Source organism: Protomyctophum bolini (assembly GCF_963924005.1).
Source record: "Protomyctophum bolini genome assembly, chromosome: 8".
Taxonomy (NCBI): domain Eukaryota; kingdom Metazoa; phylum Chordata; class Actinopteri; order Myctophiformes; family Myctophidae; genus Protomyctophum; species Protomyctophum bolini.
This window is the reverse complement of record NC_137869.1, coordinates 29,934,769-29,951,705: the sequence shown is the minus strand read 5'-3', so window position 1 is coordinate 29,951,705 and position 16,937 is coordinate 29,934,769. Positions and strand designations below refer to the sequence as shown.

Genomic DNA, 16,937 nt, shown 5'->3' with positions numbered 1-16,937 from the left:
CAGTAATCCTGGTCACTAAACTGCCTCCCCCTGGCCAGCCGGGGTGCCTGATGGAGGGGAAAGGAACTGGTTGGAATAACGTGTTCCTTTCACGCGCTACGTCCAACCAGGGAAACTCCCCCCTGTCAGGTGTAAAGGAGCAACTTGGACACTCAGGCATGAAGGAAGCATGAGTTCAAGTCCGTTGCTCTCCCCTTGTCCCCCATATATGGGGACTAGGTTGGTGGAGGGTGCCCAGGATCACATTAGATGATTGACACAGGGGTGAAAAATGGGTTTCAAAATCGTGGGATAAAAAAAATATATATATAAAAAATACATGCATTAGCTCTTCCCCGGTGCCTCCCCTGGTCGAATGTGGAATTAGATTTTCCAACTGACTTCAGTTCAGTCGACATTCGACCAGGGGAGGTGCTAATGCTGCCTCTCCGGCCGCAACTTCCTTGGATGACTGACTTGGATTTTCTTGTCCGTTCCAAAATTTAAATTAGTTAAGCTCATTATCTGACCTTTAATTTTAGGATACAATGTGCAGAAAAGGGTGAGCAACGTTCCTAGTGGAAACCATGCGCCATGGCTGTACGGACCTCATCTCGGAGCTACAGAATGAGCGTAGGGACTGAGGGCACATACAGGGCTACATTTTACTGAAAACTCTGTTGTGTTTATTGTTTGTGTCTAGTTATGTTTGTATAATTAATGCTTGTTCGTAAAGTCTGTGTAAAGTCATGTACCCCTACAGCACCTTCACCTTATTCCTTGTACACCTCCAGTATGTATAGCCCATTATAAAAAAATAATGTCTTCAGTGATACCGTGCAGGTACATTAGTGCACAGGCTATGTGTCAGAGAGAGTGCGAGCAAGGCAGAAAGAGACGGAGGGAGGGACAGAATTATGAAGTGGCGAGATGAGTAAACAGAGTCATTAAGGGAGATATGATTGTATAATTTGTATAATTATACAATTATACAAATAATTTGTATAATTAATGCTTGTTCGTAAAGTCTGTGTAAAGTCATGTACCCCTACAGCACCTTCACCTTATTCCTTGTACACCTCCAGTATGTATAGCCCATTATAAAAAAATAATGTCTTCAGTGATACCGTGCAGGTACATTAGTGCACAGGCTATGTGTCAGAGAGAGTGCGAGCAAGGCAGAAAGAGACGGAGGGAGGGACAGAATTATGAAGTGGCGAGATGAGTAAACAGAGTCATTAAGGGAGATATGATCACAGCTGAGCAGGGTTCCTCCAGAGGAGGTTACATGTGGCCCGTCCATCACAGCTTGGTGCAATTAACTCATCCTCCAGGGATGGACTGCTGGGACCTTGCAGCTTGTTACTGTCTCGTCCCAGCATGACTGGGGTTGCTGCTGCAACAACACACACCCCGTCCCCTTATAATAGAACTTTCTCACGAGTGTGCCTGTGCACACACGCACAGTCGCACACACAAATGCAAATGTATATGGCTTATGGCTTCTTCCATGCTAAATGTAATGGATTTTCCACTTCTGCGCAGCAGGAGCTATTGGTTGTCTGAACATTCCAAAGGTTGCTGTGGATTTGACCTATAAGAGCAGAAGTGTGTCTATTCAAAGATTGGACCTGCAGGGCATTGAAGGAATTCAAGAACCTTTTGGGGATTATCTGCTTGTTACTGTTGGAATGCCGCAGGTTCCTTCTAGCTATAAACATCAAAAGGTGCTTGAAAATATATGTTGCTACTGTGATAGGGTCTTCATTCTGACACTGTGTATGCCCTGTGCTGCTCCCTTGTGGTAATAGCACCTTACTAACAGTCTTGAGCTGGAAACCCTTACTTTTCAGTGGATAAAGAAAGCAGTAATGTATCCATCTACAGTAGTACCTCCTATAAATGCATGGAATCTGTTTTATCTGTTCCCCGCATATTGAACTTCAAACTCTGCATGCATGTCTCCGAGGATCCAGTTCCCCGTGTGAAGTCTGCAGGATCAGCGCTTCTCCAAAAGATATCTATAAAATCCTTAAATGGCACACTAGACAGACTAGTCTTGCCCCCGGGTGAGGGGAAATGCTTTCAAGTAGGAACTGCTATTATGGAAGATGTTGAGGGTATGGGGTGCGGGTAGAGGTACTGTATGGAGGTGTGGAGGGGGGGCTTTCTGTTAGGAATTATTTTCTGAAATGTGAAAAAGATCTATCTGTTAATACAGCATGCGTTCCCAACAGGCATCATTCCCCATTTTCCTGTCAAATTCAGGCAAACAAATGCAAAAACATAGTGTAGCCTACTGTACCAGTGCAATCAATGCCAGCTCAACATGTGAGCTGTTTCAGTGTCGGGGCTGAGGCCGCAGAACAGAAAGCAAACCCTATGGACTGAGGTGAACTTTCCAAAGATCATCTTGTCACAGTAAGTCAGGAAAGCTCCCCGAGGCGAGCTGGGGAGGACAGCTGCTGCTTCTTCACTGGCGCAGGTAAATGCCAGCAGCTGCAATCAGGCTGTGCCTGTCTGTCTGCCACGCACACCACACCTACACACACACACACACACACACACACACACACACACACACACACACACACACACACACACACACACAGCACGTGGTTGCTGATTGTAATAATCTTTGAGGTACAGCCTGTATTCAGACTAGACACTCAAATCAATGACAACAAATCGCAACAAATACACATACGTACGAGAATAGAGCATAGAAAAGATAGAGGCTTATCATGATGACATCTGTAAATGTCACACATTCTGCTGAGGGAGATAATGGCAATCTTGATGAAATATCGTTAAAGTTTTTATATATACCGGTACACACACATATCAATCTCAATATATATATATATATATTGAGGTTGAGTTTCCCCACCTGGTGGTGATGCATTATCTTTCTAGAAATTGGAAACATTAATTGCATTACTGGAACAATGTGATGTGCACTGAGCTTTAAACTGACATTTTTACATTGTAATTATGCTTAAGCATTAAGTGTGCATCCTTAGCTCCGAGAACAAAAACCTTTTGCCTCAATAAAAGGACAAAAAAACTATTTTGGGATTTCCATTGCGTTTGGTAATCTTATCTATTGGTGTCTGGTTATGGTATGGCCACATCACACGACATAGTAGACATACCTCCCCGTCAAAGACCATCGTACAGGTGACAGTAGAGGGAAAGCGAACAAGAGGCAGAGAAAGTACTGAAGCTAATCTGATACAGTCTTCTCCTTGCTGTGCCTCTACTGTTGAGGAGGCTGATGACAAGACGTTGATTGTGTTTCTGGATATATTGGGATGGAATATTTCAGTATAGATTGATTTGGAGGCTTCTACATGCTGCTGTTGCAGAGAACAGTGTCAGATTTGCTTTGCAGAATCTTGGAAGGCATTGTAATTGCGAGAAAGAAATGTGAAAATCGGATTGATACAGTATGCATTAAATATATTTGTGTTTAAAAGATATTGGCCAAAATCTACATATATTTTCATGTAAAGTTTTAGAAACTGTTTTCTGAGTCAATTATTTTGTATTTGTATTTGTTCTTGTCAGTATACATAGTTTGGTGAGTACATTTTTTGTAATATGACCCATTTCTTGTCAGTATACACTATACACGTATTGCACACACACGCGCGCGTGCGCACACACACACACACACACACACACACACACACACACACTGTGGTGCACTGGTGTACAACAATTTTGATATAATGCTATACGGGCTGCATGCAAAATAGAAATATATATTATTGAACAGCTATGTCCATTAGTAGCCTGCGGCAGAATTACTTTTTGTAATTAACCTTTTGACCTTTTGAAAAAAATATGTTTCCTCATACTTACCCGAGGGCTTGCTTGGCGTAAAGCAATGTGTTTCATGACAATTACCATCCAGTATTGCATTCGTTGGTACAGCTAGGTACTTGTACAGTTGTACCATATTAATTTCCCATAGGATTTTGTTCAGAATTCAAGAACAGCTGTAGTTCTTATCACCTCCAATAGGTGTCTCTGGTGTACCAGGAGTGTGCAGGGTGTAACTGGAGCACATCTGAGCCCATCTTATTTAGAGTTCATAGTTCATAGAGTATAAAGTAGACCTGAAGCTGATTCTACAAATCCTAACTGGAGCTGTTGCTATATCAGTCTGAGTGGTGCTCAAACGTTTTGTCAAGGACCTCCAAAATGACTGTGTATATATATTTGGCAAAGCCAGCGAGTCACACATTTTACACAGACATGTGACTCAGTCACTCACTGTCCAAACTAAAAGGCTGCCTTGAAGTCTATTTAGGTTTCATGACTACATTCTGCAGTAGCCGGTGCATTAAAGGAAGACCTATAGTACCTGGACCTTGACATTGGGTAGCACGTAAATACCCACGCAAACGTGTAACTGCTTTGATCTCCTGACAAAAAGACTTGTGACATATTGTCCTATGAATGCATTCATAAGCAGACCAACTATAATACTCTCCTAAATACCTCTGTGTGACTTTTATGGGCCACCATGTGGCTCATCCTACAGTGCAGGACATAATTATCTCCCACCGGATGAAAAAACGTTAGGAGGTGAGGAGTAGTCTCTTACAATAGCTGGCTGCAGATTATTAAAAAAAAATAATTCAAATGTTTATTTAGTTTTCAAAGGAGTGCTCTTGAAGATAAAGAATATCCACACTCTCTTGAGTATAGTTTCTTATGAACTTGTTTATTTTTTAGCAAACACACAACAGCAGTCTACCTAAAGAGTCTACCTAGTCCTACAGTGCAACTGCAGCACACGGCAACCACACTATAACTATTATTTCAGTAAAACTTTTTTAATAATAGGAATTGATTTTCCACACCCCTGTAATGACTTTCAGTGCTGAGAGAATTCCGATCCAGGCGACAAAAGCCATCTGAGAATTTCAATCAATGCTATAAACACATTCATTAATCTAGACCGGGGATTGTAATGTTGTAAAGTAGAATGAAGGGAAGGGCAAAGATGAAAATCATAATAATAGCCACTGCGATTGCTGCTGAAAATGAGACTTATATCACAGAAAAACACTTGTTGCTACAGTAACTACATCTGGTCTTGTCTGTCTTGTTTCCCCCAGCAAAGTGGAAGTGGCAGCCATAGAGACAGAGCTGCTGAGAGACTACAGGTTTGGACAGCAGCAGCTGATAGAGATATGGGGACATGCCTGTGCCATCGCCATCCACAAGGTCTGTATAACCCTTTAGTACAATATCCATCACTTAGGATCACAGTACAATATAACCACCTATAACATCACTGTCTCATATGTTTCTATCTACCCTTCCTTCAAACGAACCTTGGTGAAGATCCTGATAAGAGTGCTATAAATTTAGATTAAGAGAGACGAAGCAGAGGGCTAGAACATGTTCTGTTTTTTAGTCTTGATTTTATTGTCATGGCTCTTTTAGCCATTAGGCCTGTGGCGCTGCTAGGCAGAGGTCACTGTTTACTGGAATGTGAGCCTGTGTGTCTGTCCTGATAAGGACAGTTTGTCTCTGCTCTCTGATCCTCTCCTTTCCTCTCCTCTGTGCCTTTTCCCCTTCATTTTGTCGTTTTCTACCACACATTACGCAAAATTAGATTTCTTGAAAATGTCACATGGTGGCCTGTATACGGCACAGCAGGTCAAACAATCACTACTGCTTCCAGATTTCCACTCTCGCCCATTACCGTAACATCACCGGATGGTTCGCCGAGGTAAATGTTATGATTTAATTTTACATGGATTTTTTCCAAACATCTGAGCTGAATCTCCAGGCAGTGCTGCACCTGAGGACATTCATTCAGCTCTGCTATGGTGTGGGTTGTGTGGTTGTGTTCTGGAGTGTGTCAGGGGCCACAGAGTGTCTGTCTGTCTATGGAGGGCTGTTGAGAACACATGTGTTTCCCTTCCACCAGAGCGCTCCGTTGGTTCATTGCCACACCGTCTTCCACAGTAGACTGTGGTGAAAGTTTGTCTCAGGCAGCTACCAGACAAATGAGCTCTCCGTTGCTGTCGAACGCATGGAAGCAGTGGAGAGATGGATGAGGCGGGGTAGTGAGAGAAAGAGACAATCAGACAGGCAGGCACACAGATGGAGAGAGAGAGAGAGAGAGGAGAGAGAGAGAGGAGAGAGAGAGAAAGAGAGAGAGATGGACTTGGAGACAGAAACACAGACACAGACAAGATAAAGACACACGCAGACAGAGACGCATAGCAGTGAGGAGGGTGAGGAAGGATGAGGGTGGGACAGAATGAAAAAAGAAAGCCAGACTGGATCATTCTTGAGAAGTTGACAGGAACAACAAAACCCTGTCAGAGAGCGAGAAGGACAGATCCTGCAGGAGACGGACAGGCAGAAACACAATAAGAAAAATAAAGCCATGGATGTAATACAAAGAAAATTTGCTCGAGACGGAGTGAGAGAGTGAGTGTGTCTGTGCACGCGCGTGCACAGGCGCTGTGTGTTCATGATGCTCCAAGCATAATATGGTTAGCCCCAACAGATTCACTTCCCCTCCATTATCACCAGCCACCACTGGCCCTATCCCGGACCCCCCCCCCTCCCCCCGCATACCCGATGCATGGCGTTTCTACACAAACATGAGCCACCCGCGGCCACTGAGCAGGATGCTACCGGTTACCATCATGACATCATAGGTTACCGGTTACCGACATGACATCACTGTTATTTAAGGAAAATGAGTGGCGGGAGTTGCAGACAGTGTGATTTCACTTCTGGTCCACTGTTGGTTTGCCAAATGCACCGCAAACATGCATGTACGCACGCACACACACACACACACACACACACACACACACACACACACACACACACACACACACACACACATACAATTACACACACACACACACACACACACACACACACACACACACACACACACATACACACACACACATACACAATCTGGAGTTGTGTGGGCTGGCTCCAGTGGAGGGATTATTTACTAAGAAGAACCTATAATCTATCTGGCAACCAGAGGGTGGGTGTGTGTGTGTGTGTGTGTGTGTGTGTGTGTGTGTGTGTGTGTGTGTGTGTGTGTGTGTGTGTGTGTGTGTGTGTGTGTGTGTGTGTGTGTGTGTGTGTGTGTGTGTGTGTGTGTGTGTGTGTGTGTGTGTGTGTGTGTGTGTGTGTGTGTGTGTGTGTGTGTGTGTGTGTGTGTGTGTGTGTGTGTGTGTGTGTGTGTGTGTGTGTGTGTGTGTGTGTGGAGATAGGATAGGATAGACCCTTGACCCCTTGAGGGCAATTCAGCTGTCTTGGGGTGCGTGCGTGAAGACTGGGACATGTGACTGCCAGTAGCTCCAGTCTGGTGGACCAGGGACATGTTCAGGTTACATTAGCAGAGCCTCATAACGGGCCAGTTTCTGCTCTGATCCTCTATTATAGAAGGATAGGATATAGTCGAGGGATACAGAACACACAAATAGGCATTGGCTGGGTTTCCCAAACGCATATGGTGTAAGACTTGTAGTGCCGCACATGCTCAGATGCCCTCATAGGCCACACACAGAAGCCACAGAAGGTAGGCCTCAGGCCTGAGGCTTGGTATGGTAGGCCTCAGGTCTACCATTCTGAAATTTAATTTAGTAATATTTGGACTGCTGGACAGCTGACAGTAGGCTCTCTTTACTCTTAAAACATATATATACATCTATACGAAATGTCTATGTTCACAGGCTTTGGTGTGCGGCCTATGAGGGCATCTGAGCATGTGCGGCACTACAAGTCTTACACCATGCGTTTGGGAAACCCAGTTGAATTGTGTGTGTGTGTGTGTGTGTGTGTGTGTGTGTGTGTGTGTGTGTGTGTGTGTGTGTGTGTGTGTGTGTGTGTGTGTGTGTGTGTGTGTGTGTGTGTGTGTGTGTGTGTGTGTGTGTGTGTGTGTGTGTGTGTGTGCGTGTGATATTTGCTTAGGCTCAGTATGTGTTCCGAGCTGATTGGAGCTGAGACCACATGTCAAATTAGCATATGTGTCAAGAAGGCTATACCTCTGAGATTATTACATTCACCAACTGTGTGTGTGTGTGTGTGTGTGTGTGTGTGTGTGTGTGTGTGTGTGTGTGTGTGTGTGTGTGTGTGTGTGTGTGTGTGTGTGTGTGTGAAATTCTAGCACAGCGCTCCCTCCAAACCTTCTACATAATTGAGGCCCCACTCAGATCTGTGCTGTTTTACTTGGTCTGGCATGTCCTTCAACCTGGAGGTTAGCATGGAGTTCACACAGTCCATCCCAGTGATGGGAGTCAGACTGACAAAGAAAAACATGGAATGAAAGTTGAAAGGAAAACATTCTGGTGGTCCATGGGAGTTCAAATTACCAACATTAGTGTAGTTGTTGTCATTTTACACAACTTACTTTTAATTTATCCCTCAAAACTTAATCCCCATCAATATGTGAAACACATCACCACCGTCCAATGTCTATAATATAGACACATGTACTCTGAGTGAACTCATGGAAATAGACCTGTAAGGGTCCACTCATAAACACCAGCTGAGCCCTTCCACATCTGCTGTCTGCAAAATAATCTCCCTAGAACTATTTCCCACTTCAACCAATCAACCAACATATTTTTGCAATAGTTTGATGCTGTTCTTGCCAAATGGCACCCCTATTGGCATGTGCATCAGTGCATGCGATTTGAATGGTAGGCTATACCCACACAAAACCATCTGCAAATGGCAGAGGAAAAGATGCATGGACCATAACATGGATTCTAAGATATAACATCAGACTGACTTGGCACATGGCAGATATTAATCTTTCCAGAATGCCTTGGCAAGCTGTCGTTGCCTCTGCCACCCAACACATCCACAAAACTACAATGGAAAAGAGTTCTGAAACATGCCAAGTAGCATCAGCATAATGTAGCCAGTTGTAAGTAAGTGTACATGTCCGATCTCAAGCAGTGTATGCGTCACACAAAGGCCTCCGCAGGCCTGTAACACAGGAACTGTGCTTATTCTCCCAGAACACTCTGATGGTCTGGTGTGTTTAGTCATTTGATTGCAACTATACTTGACATTATTACCAACCATTTCCCAAAGATACCTTTTTTATTATTTATATATAGGAAGCCCTGGATTACATTTATTTCAATATGATCTGAAAATATACTTTACAGAGACTTGAAACTTTCTACGGATATGCAGTCCAAGTTCAACACAGTAAAACATTAATGCTGCATTGTTTATTTGTTCTTTTGTCAAAGTTATGTTATTGTTGCCTTTTAATGGCATTTGAAAGTGAGGATTGATTTGACAAAATAGTCCCTGTACAAAAGATTTAAACATTTCAAAAGTCCATGACTTCTTAAAGCTCATAGAATTATCAGCTGGGGAAGCAAATAATTGTGGGTTCATTACAGAAGATGTACAAGACAGATAATAATGGCCCTGTCCAACCATCTACCTACTGTACTAGTATGTTTCTGTGTGTGTAATTTGTTCAAATCACAATGCAGAGTTACTACACAGGCTGGCTGCTTGTGTGCATATCCATATCCTAGTGTGGTGATGGTCTACGCCTCATTTGGCCAAATGGAAAAAGCTATCATTTTGAATAGCCTACTATTAATATATTTCTAAACCAATAACGGCAAACTTGCTTCACAAGAACAATGTTGATGTAACTAAGAGATAAAAAAAGAAGAATAAATCACACCCATGTGAACTGAGTGGTGCAACTATACTTTTATTGTGATAGCTACTGTACTGTACAAGTATAGCTAACAATGAAACTGTACTGTACTGTACTCTGTACAGTACAGTTTCATTGTTAGCTATACTTTTATTGTTTATAGTGTGAAAGGCCCTTTAGGCTGCTCAATAGTGCCACTTTGGGTCACCCAGTGGTATTGCAGCTGTTCATACCCCAAACAGACAGACACAGGGTCTGACTCTGAGCACACTTTAGATTCCATGCGCGGACATGTTGCGTAATGTCCGTTTTTTTAGACAGCTGGTGGATGGAAAAGATGCTCCACCGCATGGAGCTTGGGTGGGTGGAGCTCCTTTCCATCCACCAGCTGTCTAAAAAAACATAAATGACGCAAAACACAACTTCTGTCCGCGTATGAAAGTTCAAGTGTGCCCAGGCTGATACAGGGACATAGGGACACACGCAACAAGTCATTGGAGTGGTGTGCACCGTTCAAAATAAAAAGTGCATAGATACTACCACCCAACTTCCGCTCTCCAAAGGTGCTTCTCTTTCATGACCTCATGCACTTAGCAGCATGAGCTGTGATTGGTCTACTTTTGAGGGGACACACATTTGAGGGGACAAACCCTACAGGGTTGGCCTATGGCCACACCATTAAAATAGCGAAATCTGGTAACTATTCCAAAATCGAACAAACAGCAGTATACTTTGAAAAATGGTCCGCAGTAATGTTAATGGCCTATGCATGCCAGACCACTGCTATGGTCCTTTAAAGATGATAGCCCAGACGTGTGTGTGTGCGTGCGTGCGCGCGCACGCACACGCACATGTTTTGGTCTTGTCTGCAATTTGTTAATACTCCCAGCAGGCAGTGTGGTGTAGTGTAGCCATTAATGATGGGCTTTCGTAATTAGCATTTCCTCCTTTAGGAGCAAGACAGTCTGTTACATGAGCACTAGACTCGGAAACCCAGACATTTTTATTTCCAGGGAGAAAAAAAAAGTCTGGGTCCGAGTCCACTTCAATATGGCATACAGTAGCGCGAACGTCGATCACTCTCTAGTCTCTACTGATTTCTGATCGTCTGCACCTTTGTTAAATTGACGCACACACGTACACACATATACCTGTACACACACTCCTCTCTGTCTAATGAATTAGTCTCATGTCGCGCAGCTGCGTCTAGATTCTCCCGGCGGATCCTGCCGGGAGCTGCCTATGCCATAGAAAGCATAGGTGGACCCCAGGCTACATCACAGTCTCACAATAATACACATAGACTACATTTGTTTTGGGAACGTTTTACCCATTGCTGGCTGTCTGAATACCAAAAACAAACAAAAAAAAGGTCATTACAATTTTGACATTATTGCTTATAGCAGCTTTAAGTCACAACTGTATTCAGACTGCTTTCATCCGGAGTTTGTCATCCTGTCATCTTGTTTGTCATCTGTTTGTGCGAGTTCTGTATACTTCCTTTGTTTCCAACTCCTTCCATGTTTCTGACTCTCTCTGTTTTCTCTCTCCGTCTATGCTTCTCTCTCTCTCAACTCAAAGGATCTTTATTAGCATGAGAAAACATTGGAAAAGCAAAAGCATTGTGTAAGCAGAGCTATGTCACATTACGTCATTATAGGTATAAATCTTTTTGAAACAAATAGCACCAATCTTTTGCAGTCACTTTGGGACAAATAGCAGCATTTTTTCTCAAAATAATTTAAATAGTATACAAAACAAAGAAACATCACACCCGTGTGAAGTGAGGGGCACTCTTATCACCATACATCATCTCATTCTGGCCAATCACAATTTTTGCGTCCTCACTTTTCCGTCTTCACTTTTCTGCCCTCACTTTTATCTTCAATATGTACTTTGCTCAGCCAATCAAATCATCGCTATGGGGTGATCAGCCAATCACACGCCAATGTTTGTGTTTACACAAACCCGGAAAGCTGGGCATAGGAGGGGCTAGCGCCTCAGATTTAAAATGTGTTTAAAGGTAGCAGTTCTGTTGTATGTACAGTAGTTCTACAGGTCTATCAAGACAGATGGTAGTCCTGGTATTCCATTGGCTAACCTTCTATTATCTCTCTCTCTCTCTCTCTCTCTCTCTCTCTCTCTCTCTCTATCTCTCTCACACGCTCCACGCGTGTCCATCATTCCCCATATCTCTCTGCTGTCCTAGATAGCCATAACTATCTATGTTCTGTGTTATTGTGTGCTGTTGTCTGTTGTGATGGAGATAACAGTTATTCTCTAGGCTTGATTGCACTTCATGGTTCTTGTTGTGCCCAAGGATTCTGCACTGGGAAAAGCCCATTCCTCCACTCAAATCCGCTGCCAACACATTATTGGAAGTAGAAGTGAATGTCAATTTCCAAAAAGTTGTTTTTGAGTTCTCTGCTTTTGTATGCGATCTTTTTTTCTTCACATATTACAAAATGTGACATTTTGCTGTATGTGCTTCATGAATTTCGCGGCATCAGACACTTGAAATGAAATACTATGGGGATCAATGGGACGATAATGTCAGGCCAAATTCTGCTCTATGGTTACCCATGGCAATGATGGCATATAACGATTCACTCAACCCATGATAGCGATTCAAATCACGATACTAGGTAATAAACACTTGAACACTAAAGGTTTTATTTATTTATTTCTCTAACACAAATCGAGTATTTTCTTCTCCTTTATTTGTTTACAATACTGTATTTTCTCTCATCCTCTTTTCAATAGTAGCTAATTACTGGAAACTATTTCATCAATTCTCTTACAAAGATCCAGTATTTTCTTTTTTTGCATCGCGATACATTTAAAAAAACAATTAAATCAAATTTATTTGTCACCAGTTTGAACCGATTTTAATTGATTTACGATAAATGGTTACATGCCTATAGGCATGTACTGTAACTATAGTCACGGCCAAGCTACACCAGGCAATTTTGCGCGTGAGCGTAGAGGAGGGTATGCGTTTACTGCGAGCGTTTACTGCGCACGTACAGTGCGTTTGGATAGGACCAATATATGTCAATGATACCAGCTACAACAGACACACGGATACCGCAGGCCATCCTACGTGTGCTCTAAAAATAGGATCGGTTAAAAAAAAATACGTGCGTATGCCCCCGCACAAATCTGCCGCGCGCCACAGATCTGGTGTAGCCGGGGCATTTCGCACGCATACTTTGTGCGCGCAGTGCGCTTACGTCAAACGCACACATGCCCGGTGTAGCTTGGCCGTTACCCACTATCCAGTCTAAATCTGTATTCATCTAACAGGTACTTAAAGGATATGCTGTGTACATCCTTACATCATGTAGACTTAGGCCAGCTCTATCCCCATGCAAGCATCAACTGGGCCTGTTTTTCATCATCATTCTTTTTTTCCCTTTTTCTTTTTTTTTACTTTAGGACGGTCTGGAATATTGAGCAAGAGCATCATAGATTAACCATTTTAATAACATTCACTTTAACCCCAAAGAGACATTTTCAGTTACCCCACCTTTTTTTTATAATGATTAACTACACCATTTTTCATTGTGATTAGTACTGATTACACAAAATGGAGGAATTCACATGGTAGTCTCTCTGCTTTCTATAAGTTTATATAAAGCATCTGGAATATGCCCACTCACAGCCATGGTCTCCCTCACCTCATGGCATGCTGACATCAGACACTTTCTGTATGGCAGTGGCACCAGGCTGTGGTTGGTTTCTGTATGGCAGTGGCACCAGGCTGTGGTTGGTTTCTGTATGGCAGTGGCACCAGGCTGTGGTTGGTTTCTGTATGGCAGTGGCACCAGGCTGTGGTTGGTTTCTGTATGGCAGTGGCACCAGGCTGTGGTTGGTTTCTGTATGGCAGTGGCACCAGGCTGTGGTTGGTTTCTGTATGGCAGTGGCACCAGGCTGTGGTTGGTTTCTGTATGGCAGTGGCACCAGGCTGTGGTTGGTTTCTGTATGGCAGTGGCACCAGGCTGTGGTTGGTTTCTGTATGGCAGTGGCACCAGGCTGTGGTTGGTTTCTGTATGGCAGTGGCACCAGGCTGTGGTTGGTTTCTGTATGGCAGTGGCACCAGGCTGTGGTTGGTTTCTGTATGGCAGTGGCACCAGGCTGTGGTTGGTTTCTGTATGGCAGTGGCACCAGGCTGTGGTTGGTTTCTGTATGGCAGTGGCACCAGGCTGTGGTTGGTTTCTGTATGGCAGTGGCACCAGGCTGTGGTTGGTTTCTGTATGGCAGTGGCACCAGGCACCTCTTGAGAGCGTCCAGGCGCATTTTAGGATGAACGAGTCAGGTTTTAGATGATTCCAGTCTTTGCACCTGTAACTAAAATCCTTTCAGGATTTTCATGTGTTGCATAATATGTTAAGATAATAATTGGGTTTTTTTGTCTTTCCCTTTACAACACTTTGAAGACATTATGTTAGTTCTGGATCCTGCATTAAATCCAATGAATGTCTAGCCAGCCAGAGGCTCATTGGTAGAGCCGTTTAAACCAACCATTGAAGCCCCAGGTAGATGCTGACGCTGTACAGCTTCTCTTTAGTTGTCCACTTGAACTGCCTCATGACTGTATTGAGCTCAGTCTACTTAACAGAATGAATATTGATGTTTATATTTTTGAGTCTGCAAAATCTGAAAGCAGTTCAAAGCCCAGGTTGTTTGGCTTACAGTTTTGGCTTCAAGTGTCTTCTTCTCTTCTCTAATTTGTCACGGTTGGCTGGTGTCATATAAGCACACCTGACAGGCTGGAATGGCTTAGGGTTGAGAGTACAGCATCTTGCAATGGGTCTGGTCTACAATATTCGCTACACCACCAAGATACCCATGTACCTGTCTAAATACTTCCTTAATGTCAACGAAGTCCACACTCGCAAAACCAGAGGGAGTTCAACAAACCATGTGCAACCCAGATTCGGCTCAAACAAGGGACTAAATTAATTTCGCTCCAATGCCACCAAAATGTAGAACGCCCTATACCAACAGTCATTAAGACCTGTGAATACTCCTGAATACTCCTTCAAAACTGCTCTCAAAGGGCACCTACAGACGGCTGCAATTTGAAACTGGCCCCCGTAAATAATGAGTCTGAGTCTCCCCATCCCCCACCCCTTTTTCCCCATACTGTACATAATTTTCCCTTTTTTACTCTCTTTATATGATGATTTGTGTAGTGTATATAAGTGTATATTTGTACGTCTCTAAATTGAAAATGGTGGACCCTGTTGTAAACAATTGTGTAATGCTTTATCATTCGTCCACAAGTAACAGTTTTTGTATTGACTTGTGCTTTCGTTTGAAATGTACCCATTCTACATACTGTGAAATAACAATGTCAATCAATCAATCAAACCTGGGTATTTGCACGGAAGTATTCAGGCTTCTTTCCTTCCCTTTGTCCTCCTCTTTTTTATGTCTTTTTGGCTTTTGCCTTTATTTTATATATTTTATGGAGGGACAGACAGTAGGCTGACAGGAAATGGGGAGAGAGATGGGGGGAAGACATGCAGTGAAGGCCGTTGGGATCGGGAGTCGAGCCCGCGGCACACTGCCAGACTGGATTACCAGCCAAGGTGCCTGGACCACTGAGCCACGGCCCAGGCCCTTTTGTCCTCTTCTAACAATCATTCATAAATTAACCTCCAACGTAAAATGTTGCTAGCGCATGTTTAGGCACCCTTGTATTTTAGTATTGCTTTGTAATTTTCTTTTAGCTTAATTCCTATTATATACATACATGTATATTATAATCATTAGATTTTAAGTTTCAAATAGCTTTTATTTAAGCAGCTTTTTGGAAATATCAGAAACATCTAAATGTTAATCTGACCTCATCAAACCCTGTAGACTCAAGACACGCTCCATATATGGCCAGACCTCATCAAACCCTGTACACTCAAGATACTCTCCATATATGGCCAGTAGGCCTACAGAATCGTGACCCCCCGCCCATGCCAAAGCGCCCCCATGCCAAAGCGCCAGCGCTCTCCCAGCAGTCTTCTGACACCCAGGCGGATGCGTACACCCGACCTCAGGGCGTCTCACTGGTATACTGTGTACTGTATGTACACCCAAGACACATACTGTGCATACTTGTTCAGGACTGGTCAACCCTGCAGTATGTGCCTACTGCCTATAAGTATAAGCTTAGGTATGCCAAGCTTAACAGGTCACAAAGGAAATGGCAACAGCTCCATTGTCTGCTCTGTCTATAAGAAACGGGCCAATGTCTTTAAAATAGCCCCTGGCAGCAGTGGAAAAAATACCAGTGCAGTCGCCATGGGATGTTTCCGTATAAAGAACACACTTTCCATCCATACTCTGAACCACACAGACAGGATACTGAAATGTCTCTCATTTACTGGGCATGCATTCCCCTGTAAATCACCTTGCACCTTCTTAAATGAGATGTATTTGCCTGCTGTCAGTGTGGGTGTGGGTGTGTGTGTGTGTGCGTGCGCGTGCGTGTGTGCGCACGTGTGCGTGTGTTAGAGTTCTCAAAGGCCCGACCCGACCCGACATTTTAGGGCCGGGCCGGGCCTAAAATGTATGCTAATCAGTAGGGCCGGGCCGGGCCTGGGGCTCCATGAAAAAATATATATATATATTGAATTTGTTTAGAATAATAAAAATAATAGTTCTGTTCTGTCTGTTTGTGTATTTATCTATTATGAAGATGGTGCTGACTGGCGTTTCACTTCTACTCTGTGTAGAGTTCTCAAATTCTGCACAAACCCGACCAGGCCCGACCCGACATTTTAGGGCCGGGTCGGGCCTAAAATCTATGCTAATTAGTCGGGCCGGGCCGGGCCTAGGGCCTGATCATTTAGGGCCCGTTAGGGCCGGGCCTTAATTTTCGGGCCCGATGAGAACTCTAGCGTGTGCGTGTGCGTGCATACAGTCATGGCAGAGTTAATGTCTTTAAAATGTTCTTGTCACAATTGCTATATCTCTTCCAAAATATCCCAGTGTTTTTTGCCAAATCATTCTTTACACAATTACTCAATTGTAATTATTTTTGTGTGGGTCAATATAATTGGTACTTAGGTGAGTAAAGGCATATTCATAGAAAAAACAGAGAGTTGTGTTGTGTGAGTGGTGAACACGGTGTGATGTCACTTTGTAGTTTTCGGTGGTCGCCTCTTCACCGAAAACTGGACTCTGAATAGGCCTTAAGGTCGGAGAGGCTTATTGTCGGTATCAGCCAGATCGCAGGAGTCTATCCCTGTTCTACAGT

The 16,937-nt window shown here is 43.5% G+C and overlaps 1 protein-coding gene across 2 annotated transcripts in view; it reads left to right on the top strand.

Moving 5' to 3' along the window:
* Positions 1–16,937, top strand: part of yjefn3 (YjeF N-terminal domain containing 3) — a 72,792-nt gene that overhangs the window by 45,861 nt on the left and 9,994 nt on the right. For both annotated transcript variants that reach the window (XM_080769776.1, XM_080769775.1), the window contains one exon: positions 5,112–5,220. In XM_080769776.1, coding sequence (XP_080625902.1) covers positions 5,112–5,220 — 109 coding nt within the window. The remainder of the gene's footprint in view (positions 1–5,111; positions 5,221–16,937) is intronic.